Source organism: Gopherus flavomarginatus, chromosome 4 (assembly GCF_025201925.1).
Source record: "Gopherus flavomarginatus isolate rGopFla2 chromosome 4, rGopFla2.mat.asm, whole genome shotgun sequence".
In the NCBI taxonomy this organism is placed as follows: domain Eukaryota; kingdom Metazoa; phylum Chordata; order Testudines; family Testudinidae; genus Gopherus; species Gopherus flavomarginatus.
Window position 1 is genome coordinate 42,206,824 of NC_066620.1, and position 12,098 is coordinate 42,218,921.

The following is a 12,098-nucleotide window of genomic DNA, read 5'->3' on the forward strand; positions in this document are numbered from 1 at the left end:
CTAAACAATCAACTAGTTAGTATATTGTTTTCATGATAATGCTATTTACTGGCATTTAACCTGTACTTTCAACAATACAATGAATAAAAATTGAATGATTGTCTTCTTTCTAGCCCTGCTAAAACATACATATACACAATTTATATATTTAAATAGAGCTAAGCAAAGATCTAGATGTCTTTGAAATGTATGAGTTGATTATTGGCTAAGCTATTAGAATATTGTTTGCTCTACAAAATAACCTTTGGCTGATCGAACGAAGTAGTTCCCTTTGTCACCCAAGCCTGAAGAACTCTATCTTATCAACCAATCACCAGAGCTTTGTGGTGGGAGTAACATACCGAGAGTGCATGCTGCATACGTCTGTGCTAACTCATTAGCTTCCTCAAAAGTCTCATACCAGTGAACCATGGAGCTGCTTGTAAATGTAAGAAAATGGATAGAAGAAAACAAAGCTGCTTTTTTGCCCCCAGTGTGCAATAAGCTTATGTAAGTAAATGAAGATCTCGTTTTACCTTTCAAATTCTCAGGGATAAAAGGAAACTGCTGTAAATTTCATGCAAATGGCAAAAATTAATAAGTATGGATAAAATTGTTCTTCAAGTCTGGCCACAGACTCTTTTTGAAAGACAAAGCGTTTGAAAACTGTTCAGTGATTTAAAATAGATGGACTGCTGTGTTAAGCATGCTGCAATCTATGGCCCTGACCCAAAATTCATTGAATTCTACAGCAGTCTTTCTACTGACTTCAATGGGCTTTGGGTTAGGCTTTATGAGAGGGAAAAATCTCATGCGGTAATTTCATAATTCATGAGTGTGATCCTAACAAATTGCCACTACTTTCCCCCATACTTTGTGTTTCCAGACTTGGTGGTGAAAGCCATCCCAGCCATATGAGAGGGGCCACTCCAGCTCCAGAAGGGAGGGAAGACTCCATTATTACAATCAAAGAATAGCAGAAGGAGTAATCCATGAGAGAAGAGGGCAGGGAAGAAGAGGGATGATTACCATAGCTGGAGGCTTTGCAAGCTGCTCTGGCCTATTCAGTTTCCTATCTGTGTCTACGCTAGCACTTTTGTCAGTATAATTTGTCACTCAGGAGTGTGAAAAAACACCTCTCGGAGCGACATAAGTTTCACTGACAAAAGCACCAGTGTGGACGCTTGCAGTGTGGCTGTGCCAGGGTCCAGAATTTGGCACCTTCTTCCAATCACAGTAATTTCTTTTGTCAGTGGAATAAGGCATAATGTGTTTTCTTCAAAACCTACAGTACATGAATAAGAAAAAAAGGGCTTCCTTGAGAAGAGTTTCTATTTCCTAACCCTCTTCATGATATTTTTATATTATAATTCAGTTTTCACATTATATTATGTTCCTTTTATTTTCTGTGATATGTTTTAATCAAAAGGAAATTGTAAAAGAACAAAACTTCCAGGAACCACTTTTTTTTCCTAACCCCAAAGGATTCCCTGTAATTGAAAGTTGAATAGCCAGTTCTGACAGTTAAGGAATGTTAATGCTTTTCATGACTGTGTGTAAATGCTTGCTTTTCTGAATAACTATTCCAAATTTCTGTACAGATTTCACTAAGGATCGCTATGCACGTTCCCCCATCTATTAAAAGTACCATACTATGTTCTATTGTAGACAGAAAGAAAGACAAAATGCTAGGCCTGAGTAGATCTCATTGAATGAAAGAGCACAAAGTGTCTTCTGTTTGTGATTTCTTAGTTTAAATATTTCAGAATGAATTCTGCTATACTTTTGCAAGGTGTCTTCACTTCTAAGCTTAACGATAGCAGCTGGGCTGTGTTGAAGTATTTTGAATACACCTCTATCTTAATATAATACTGTCCTCAGGAGCCAAAAAAATCTTACTGTGTTGTAGGTGAAATCGTGTTATATTGAACTTGATTTGATCAACTGGAGCGCACAGCCAGCCCCACCCCCCGGAGAGCTGCTTTACCGTACTTTGCTGCGTGGTGGATGAAGCTTCCTCTTGTGGAGGCTCTGTCTAGCCCCCTGACCTGCCTCTTCTGGCCAAGGCCATGCCCCTGTTCGCTGCTCTCAGCCCCCCCACCCGTGGCCCTGGCTGGTATGGGGTGGGTGGGTCTGAGAACTTGGTTGGGGCCACCGGATTGCAGGGGGGTTGAGACCCAGCCAGGGTCAAGCTCTCAGTCCTGGCTACCTACCCCCATTCTGCCCCTACCCCACCTCTTCTCCCCTGAGGCGCTGTCCCCTGCTCACTCCTTCCCCACCTCCACTGCAGCCCTAAGACTAGAAAAGCTCTGTGCCCCCTCCTTGGCCCCAGGGGTATTACCTGAGTTCATGGTGGGGAGAGATTTTTCCCAGGGGCCCACAAATCCGCCACTGCCCCTCACCCTTTGGTGTAAGATTTGGAGAGGCTTAGCCTCCCCCAGCCTCAATTACGCACTGCCCATGCCCACCCAACGCTAACTTATAGCCCAGGGATTAGGTCCCTCTTCTAAAAAGTGCGAGTATTGGGTTCAACTCCCTGATCCAAATTAGGCAGTGAAGGAATTTGAACCTGCATCTTATACATCCTGTGCCAGGCTCTGACCATTTAAATATAAGGGTTGCTCCAGCTGTACTTTTGATTTGATCTGCTGGAGTGCACAGGAATGCAAATATGCCTACCTGATCAGGCTCTGCAGTTGAAATAGGCTAAATGCCACCAGGGCTTAACCAGCTCAGTGGCATCTGGACTTAGGTGGCTTTGCAGAAATGTAGGTGGAATTTAAGGACAAGACTAGCTCCTCCGTGCCCTTTAAATCAATGGTGCTTTGCAATGAAATGAAACACAGTGAAACCTCACTATAACACGATGTTTGGGGTCCAAAAAATTTCATCGTGATAAATGTGGGGTCACGGTATAGCGGGGTTTCAAGCCAGTCAGTTTAAATCAGTGGTCCCCAATGTGGTGTATTGATGTGCGCTGCCTAGTGCCCAGCAGGGGAGAGAAGCTGCGGCCCCACATCTGCCGGGGACAGAGAACTCCGAGGCTGCGGGCGCCTGTGCTCTCTGTCCCTGGCAGGTGCGGGGCCACGGCTTCTCTTGAAGCCAGAGAGAAGCTGCGGCCCTGCGCCTGCCGGGGACAGAGAGCATCGGTGCCCGCAGCCTCAGAGTTCTCTGTCCCCAGCAGGCACGGAGCCATGGCTTCTCTCTCCTGCTGGACACTAGGCAGGGGCACATCAATGTCCCAACGGGCGCCATGGCTTTGGGGACCACTCGTATTAGGCCTTAATGGGGAGCCAACTTATGATCGCATTATATGTGATTTCGCGTTATGGCGGGGCATGTTATTGCGAAGTTTGACTGTACCTTGATTTCTATAAAGATTAACAACCCTCAGAATTCAGTCATGATGCTCTCACATGCTAACAATATTCTTCCACCTTTTATTTTATAGCCCAGCCCATGCTTTGAATCTTAATATTTCACGAGTTGTCAGCTATACTACTTACAGCTCTGTCACCACTACAGTCCTTTGTGCCCTGCAACAAGCACAATGTCACTATAAGTTCACCAGTGCAAAAAAAATAAATACCTTGGAAATGAACATTAAATCTGCATGATGCAAGTGCTTATGATTTTGGATCCTTATTTTGTGATGCTGCCATAAGCTGAGTATTATAGAGTGTACAGCCTCCTGATGTGGAAATAGTTGATTTGAATATTGTAATTTTATCATTTAATTTGTGTAGCTTTTATTTAAACAAAGGTAGTTTATTGTTATTTAGCACTGTTGTATATTAGGGCCCTATGTTTCATATCACCAAAATGCTCCTTGCAGTAAACAAAACAAAGGTGGCAAAAACAAAACTACAAAACAAAACATACATGTTCAACATCTCAGAAACTCTCCCAGCATGACTCTGTTGAAGATGGCCAAGTGTATAGGCATTGTTACAACACATTAAGCACTGAGGCCCAGATTCAGTGTGAAGATATTGCTTCTCTATTTCTGTTAGCTCTGCATCCCCCTGCTCTCATCCCGGAGTTGAATTCCATGGTAGTGTTGCTCCATTGCTACTGGACTACCAAGGATTTCCCAGCATCCCCTTCAATAGGGGTCTCTGTTGTGTAAGATACTATCTGGGAAAGGTAATACCTCTGACTGCTGACCTGAGGGAAGGGTGAGATCCACACACAGGGGGTCCCTTCTGCACATGGAACTTGGAGGTACAGTCTGGCCTGACGTGAGCTGCCTGAAGGCTAATTTTGGCATTCGGAGTAGTAGAACTGAGAGGAAAAGTGCTCATCAGAATTCACAAGTATGGCAGAATTAGACAGAGAGCCTGATTCTCCTCTCGCTTCCTCCACTTTAAAATCAGGGGCAACTTTGGTGAACTCATTCCTGTGACACCATTGTAGGAGTGGTGTAAGTGAGAGAGGATTCAGGCCCAACATTCTTAACATCAATAGCTTTCAGTAACTTTACTAGCTGTGAAGCATTACATTTTACTTACAAACGTCTAGTCTTATCAGATGATATTCCAATGATAATAATACTTAGCTCTCAGAAAGCACTTTTCATCTTTAGATCTCCAAGTGTGTCACAAAACCCAGGTCTCTTGAGGGCCTATTCACTGGGCCCTATTGCCTAAACTATTTAATAAATTAGAAGTAGTTTACAGCCAATAACTAAATCCTCAGATGAAATATAGAAATGCAAAATATTCTTGCTGATCTCTTTAACTATTTTTTCCAGGCACTGTCAGAAGCTGAATGTGATGTTTGTTGGAGGACCAAACCAAAGGAAGGATTATCATATTGAAGAAGGAGAAGAGGTAACATATAGGACATTTGTTTTACTGCTTTTATAGATCTCTAATATTAAGAAATTTAACTACTGTATAAGTGACACCTGCAAATTGGTAACGTCCTGCTTAATTCTATTAAACTGATCAGATGTCGGCAGAGAAAATTGACAGAACAAGCAGTTCCATCAAAATACTTTATGAAATTGGGTCCATTTCATCAGAATTTCGTTTAGAAAAAGAATGGAAAAAAAGTTCTAACAATGTCAGAATGTCCCATTGCAATATTTTCAGAATGAAACTTTTTGGTCTTTCATGTTTTAAATTATGTTTTGTTTTGAATTTTGTGTTATATATTATAATATAATATAATATATTAACACTTTTAAAAATATCAAAATCAAAATGAAACATTTTGATCAACCTAAATGGAATTTGCCCCTCAATTTTCCTTTGTGGAGAATTTAAAATTTTTGGTTTGTATTCCGATTCAGAATGGGGAAAAAAAATCAACATCTGGAAATCTTTCATGAAATGGAATTTCCATCCTTCACACAACTCTGGTATCTATGTAATTGGGTTCTGCCTTCTACTGACAGAAAGCATCCTTTGCACCTTGAGTAGCCATTTGCCCATGTGTGGAGTGCAAAGAGACCAAATCAAATCAAAATGGCAACATCTTACACCCAAATTTACACGGTTGTAAGCCTGGGATTTTCAACTACACACAAATGAGCTAGATACAGAACTTCCATTACATTTCAATGGAATTTGACCACCTAGTTCCCGTAGTGTAATGAAACATTGAAAATGACAGCCTGAATGACTTCAAGGCAGTACAGAATTAGGTGTAGCATTTTTTTAAAGACTCTGGGAATTTATATACTTGCTATGGAAACAATTAATATAATCATATCTTAGGTGATTTTATATTGTAATAGTAATATAGCTTAATTGTACCTGAGGTGAAAAGCAGCTGTTATATATTTATAAACAAATACTGCTTGGGAAACTGAGTGCATTTTTGTCTATAAGAAATAAGATCCTAGTGAAAGAGATAATCGCAACTATAAGATGTCAGGTTACAAAACATTTGAAGGAACCTCCAATCACTATTCTGATGTAATACTACATTATTATTACGTATTATTGATAGGGTTGGGTGAAGCTAAAGGAGTTAAGGTTTGGCAAAGCACTGGAGCCATTGTGGTGGACATAAGCACTGGAACTAGGGTTGCTACCACACCCCCTGGCTTGAAGTGATTTCCATCATATACAGTGTTTACAGTTTGGTTCAATGACTGTTGGTACCCCTACTATACAAATTGTTCCAGCATCCCTGGTCATGGGGTTGCAAAATTAAAACTAATGATCGCAGACCACCCAAACAGGTGAAAACTAGGGGTGTGCAGTGAGAAGAGGTGGGATATTTCTGTACTGAAGCAGGTTATCTTGGGGTATTTGGGTAACCCATTCCATGATGTAATCTACTTCTCTTGTGGAGTGTCTTTGTTTAGTGATGTGTGTTCAGGTCTATATCCTGGACTTCCTCCTCAGAGCATATTCTGTGGTATCTGAGTGCTAGCTTTAGATAACAGATTTCTGGGTGTGTTTGGAGGGGTTACTGGATCTATGAAGGTAGGTGTGGTGATCCATTTGTTTCTTGTATATAGTTGTCTGTAGCATTCCGTTGTTGAAGTTGATCCTGGTGTCCAGGAAGTTGATGCTAGTGTGGGAGTGTTCCAAAAAGTTTAATGGACAGATGGTGGTTGTTGAAGCTGTGGTGGAAATTCATACCCCTTGTTGTCACCTACCACCCCACACTGGAACCCATACGAGGTATCATCCAACAACTATAACCTGTACTCAATGGGGACCCCATCCTGAAAGAAATCTTTCTTGAACCCCCTCTTCTGGCCTTCAAACAACCACCCAACCTCCCCAAGCTCACTGTGAGAAGCAAGCTCCCCATAGACCAGGACACACCAACTCAAAGCGGCACCAGACCATGCCAGAACAACAAATGCAAAACCTGCAGACATGTCTCCACTACTACAGTGATCAACACCACCCACAACACACCTTTCAAGATCCATGGGTCCTGTGATCAACACCACCCACAACACACCTTTCAAGATCCATGGGTCCTGCACATGCCTATCACAACATGTGGTGTAACTCATCTCGCGCACTAACACCCAAATAACAGCTATGTGGGTAAAAGCAGACAATCGCTATGCTCTTGAATGAACTCACACAGGAAATGATAAAAAACAAAACCACCACATCACCTGTGGGTGAACACTTTTCACGAAGTGATCACTCCATATCTGACCTATCAGTCCTCATCCTCAAAGGAAACCCGCACGAAAAATGACCCTGAGCTTAAATTAATAACTTTGCTAGACACTAAAAGTCATGGACAGAACAGAGACACTGGATTTTTGGCTTATTACAACAATCTATAACCCACTAATAACCCTCTCCCTCCCTTGCATTTCCCCCTATGACTAGAGGGGTGTTAATGGTCCACTTTACTTGAATGGTCCCTGGAAATATGTGTTATCTACTTATGCTAAACACTTTGTTCACCTTGTATTTAGCTGTGACACTCTGAGCCCTGGTTTACACCACAGAGTTAGGTTGATGTAAGCTGCCTTGCATCAACCTACCTCTTAAAGCATCTACACTAAAATGTTGCTCCCGACAATGTAATTCACTCTACACCAGGGGTCGGCAGCCTTTCAGAAGTGATGTGCTGAGTTTTCCTTTATTCACTCTAATTTAAGGTTTCATACATTTTAGCATTTTTAGGTCTCTTTCTATAAGTCTATAATATGTAACTAAACTATTGTTGTATGTAAAATAAATAAGGGTTTTAAAATGTTTAAAAAGCTTCATTTAAAATTAAATTAAAATGCAGAGCCCCCCCAGACCGGTGGCCAGGACCCGGGCACTGTGAGTGCTACTGAAAATCAGCTTGTGTGCTGACTTTGGCACATGTGCCATAGGTTGCCTACCCCTGCCCTGTGCCGACTTAATAACTCCACCTCTGTGAGAGGTGCAGTGCTTAGGTCGATGTATTTTGTTTGAAGCAGTGTCAATGTAGACACTGCATTGCTTACATCAACTGTTGCTGGCTTTCTGAAGTCATCCCACTGTACCCCGCACTGACAGTTCAATTGGTGCAAGTGCTCCTGGTGAGGATGTGTAATGCCAGCATAAGCAGCAGTGTGGACACGCAAAAGCAATTTAATTACTGAGTTGGCTGTATGTCAATGTAACTTCGGATGACATAATTTTGTAGTGTAGACATACCCTAAGTTTCCCTGCCCTGAAGAGCTCTGCGTAAGCTCGAAATCTTGTCTCTCACCAAGAGAAGGTGGTCCAATAAAAGATACTACCTCACCCACCTTGTCTCTTGTTTTCTGTTTTTGTTATGAAGCTGGAAAGAAAGAAAGAAACAAAACTGAACACTAGTTGTCACTCTAAGCCCATCTTTCCTGTCTTCATATCCATCTGTCTGTATTCTCAAGCTGCATATGATGGACTTGGCTTTTACAAATTGCTGAAATAGAAATGACAGGAGTTAATTAATTTCTGCCAGGAAATTCAAGAGGACAACAAATAAAGCTGAGAAAGGCAGTAAGAGGTTTAGCCTTTTCATGCATGAACTGCTCTCTGTTTCCAACCTTTCCAGTCTTAATGCTGAATCCCATCTGTTTGCACTGAATGCACTTTTCAAGTTCCGAGACTAGTTACCTGGAAAGATTCCTATGGTAATTAACATGAAGCTCCTTGAAAAACAGCAAATATTTTTTAATTCCCTAACTGTACACATTATGACAACACAGATAAAAAGCAATCAAATCTCTTTTACAGCAGCTGCCTATTAAATATGGTTTCAGACTACATCTACAAATCAGTACTATGGAATTCTGAATCTCTGCTACCTGCTTTATTCTATATCACTACTTGTGTCCATGCTTCCTGGGCCTAGGGCCCCAGGAGATAGTGAAGATGACAAGCTCTCTCCCTTGTCTCCCCAAGTGAAACAAGGTCTAGCCAAAAAATGCAGCGGTACTGCACAGAGCAGTAGGCTCTCTGCAAAGCCTCAGCCCCTCTCGGTTTTGGAACTGAAGTGCCACCTATTTCCTTTTGAAGAGCCAATCAAACCTTTGTCCCCATGAGGTGAGAGATTGTGCAGCTGGGCAAAACTGCAGTGGCAGAAGGCATCCATCACCGCCTCAACAGTGACTCAGTATCAAGAGTACTGCTCTTTATTGTACTCTAATGACTTTTTAATATCTGGTGATATCACCTACATTTGGACTGCGATGGATGAGGGTGGAGCAGAGTTAAGGAGAGGAGGTAAGTCTTGGATACTCCAGAAAGCTCAAGGGAACTAGGCCAAAACCAAACTGCCACTCTCACGCGGTTATTGATTACTTTTCAGAAATGCTTTGCACCTGCAGCTCTCAATAGAGACATTGGGTATTCAACACTTCTGCAGTATAAAGCCATATGGTCAAGATAAAAGGCCACTTCTGAATTCATGATAACCCTGGGAGGGGGGGAAGTAATAGGTAAGGATTAATAAGAAAGCAGGGAAGTTTTGCAATAACAGGAATGGGAGAGTGTCAGATAGTAAATAAGAAAGAGCTCAAATAAAAAACAGAGGGGTGGGGGAAGAAGATGTGTAACCCAAATTAAATAAGAGTATAAAAATTAGAAGACATTAAACAACCCAAGCCTACCCTTGTTTCTGTCTCTTCTCTTGCCTGTACATTCTAGACCAGGGGTAGGCAACCTATGGCACGGGTGCTGGAGGCGGCACACAAACCGATTTTCAGTGGCACTCACACTGCCCGGGTCCTGGCCACTGGTCTGGGGCGGCTCTGCATTTTAATTTAATTTTAAATGAAGCTTCCTAAACATTTTAAAACCCTTATTTACTTTATATACAACAATAGTTTAGTTATATATTATAGACTTGTAGAAAGAGACCTTCTTAAAATGTATTACTGGCACACGAAACCTTAAATTAGAGTGAATAAATGAAGACTCGGCACAGCACTTCTGAAAGGTTGCCGATCCCTGTTCTAGACCATATGTTCTTTAAAGCAGGGATCTGTCTGGGGCCCATAGCAGTTTGGGGGACACAATATAATTGATAAAAAATGAAAAGAAAAGCTAACACAGTAAACACAATAGCCTGATTTCCTTTGTCTCCTGCATGTTACTGAGACTGGACATCAGATTCTCTTTCAAAACAGACAAAGAGGCAGATGCTATGTTCCAAGGCTAGGCACAAAATAGATGCTCTGTCCACACACTCACTGCAACCACACCCACCTACTAGAACCAGACTGCTTACACTGCCAAAGGATTTTCTGTGGCTGTCTAGGAAGGGTTGTATTTGCCCCAAAGTAGGGAGAGATTCTACCAGCACATGGATGACAGTGTTTCAGCAAAGGACAATAGTCCTATATTTATTACTAGCTATTCCTATGACTGTTGAAATGGAAGGGTCATGGGCTGTAATCAGGGCCGGCTCTAGGTTTTTTGCCACCCCAAACAAAAAAAAATTTGGCTGCCCCCACCCCAGCCCTAGGCTCTTCCCCCCCCCCACCCGCACCCCCTGCCGCCCCAGCCCTGGGCTCTCCCCCCGCAACCCCCTGCCGCCCCAGCCCTGGGCTCTCCCCCCGCAACCCCCTGCCATCCCAGCCCTGGGCTCTCCCCTCCACACACCCTATGCTGCCCCAGCTCTTGGCTCTCCCCCTCCACCCGCATCCCCTGCCAACGCAGTCCTGGGCTCTCCTCTCCTCCCCCCCCACCTACCTGCACCTTCCTTCCGCCCCAGCCCTGGATCACTGGTAACTTCCTCCCAGGGCAGGTCATTCAGCAGGAATTTTGGATGTGCACAGAACACAGACAGGATTGGTTCCCATATGGTTACAGAGCTGCAGTAAAGTGGAACAATTTTCAGCTTGTGTGATTGGAGGATATCTGGATGCATATTATAAGACTGTCCTCCATAAATGAGGAAAAGTTGAGGTACCTTTATTATTCTTTTGTTCCACTCTTTGTTTCTATGGGGAATTTGCTAATTCAATATCGCTGTCTTCCTTTTAAACAAATAAAATTTTTTTAAAAAAGGCAATGGCTGTTGAAAATAGCAATTCCAGTCCTAAAAACCACTGGGAAGCATTTCTTGTTCAATTTTACCCTACTTTTTCTACAGCAAGTTACAGTGGATCAGTATATTTGATTTGGGGGAAATGAAGTAACAGCTGCCCAACTTGAGCTTGAGCACTCCTGAATTTTGAGGTGTTCAAATCTGGAAGGCAGGTGCTAGATTCCCTTTCTGAATATTAGCTAAATCTCGAAGGGAAAAGTCAATTTCTGCTTTCATGGCTCAGAAGTGGAAATCCTCCTAAGTGTCTGGTACTGTATCTAAAGGTGCTCAGGTCCAGAGCCTCCCCTCCCTTACTTTTCAATTAAAATTATAGTGGGATCCACATACCTCCCTTGCTGGGCCTCAGATAGAGAGGGGCACTGTCCATTTGGTCCACCCAATTCCTTCTTTGGGGGTTGCAAGGTGAGATCACACCAGTATCCCTAATCCAGTCTGGGGATGTCTTCTGAAGGGGATATCTGGGCCAAAGCCTTCTACTCCTTGGGCACACTTGTTCCCCATTCACAGTGCCATGCCACCCAGCTCTAGCAGTGAGCTCTCCATTCACAGCAAGCTGCAGCATGAGGTTTCAGCTACCATGCTCCCTCCCCCTCCCTTTCCTGTTGATTGTGGCCAAGGGAATGCTTGGAAATGTAGTTCTTTCCCTGCTCCAGGGATGGCTCTATAGGCAGGGAGCTAGCCAAGGAACTATAGCTCCCAGGTCCCCCTGTTGGTTCTCAGCTCCCAGGCTTGATCCCTGCCAGCTGCCGCCCCTGCAAATAGGCTGTCCCAAGCAGCTGCTTGCTTTGCTGGTGCCTAGAGCTGCCCCTGGCTGTAACTCAATGAGCCATTAAACAGATGACAGTTGTCTTGATAAAGTTCAGAAGCTATAATTAGCACAGTAATGAACTGGATAATTACTTCCACATGTGCACCTCAAAATATCAAATGATTTTAGGTGAATGAAAAGTTCATATTTTTTTCTTGAAAACCATTTCAAAGAATAAACCCAACTTGCTGTGAAAAGCATTGTTATAATATAGTTGCAGAAATATTTGAATTGGGTAAAATGGAAAAAAACCAAAGAAATCCACACCAACACCACAAACCACTATTTGCAAAACAACTCTTAACAACAC

At 42.7% G+C, this 12,098-nt stretch overlaps 1 protein-coding gene across 1 annotated transcript in view; it reads left to right on the forward strand.

Annotated features, from left to right (window-relative positions):
* Window positions 1-392: 392 nt before the first annotated feature.
* The window catches only part of HAAO (3-hydroxyanthranilate 3,4-dioxygenase), a 61,635-nt gene continuing 49,929 nt past the window's right edge, over window positions 393-12,098 (forward strand). The window contains exons 1-2 of the mRNA XM_050951943.1: window positions 393-489; window positions 4,733-4,811. Coding sequence (XP_050807900.1) covers window positions 410-489; window positions 4,733-4,811 — 159 coding nt within the window. The 5' untranslated portion in view covers window positions 393-409. The remainder of the gene's footprint in view (window positions 490-4,732; window positions 4,812-12,098) is intronic.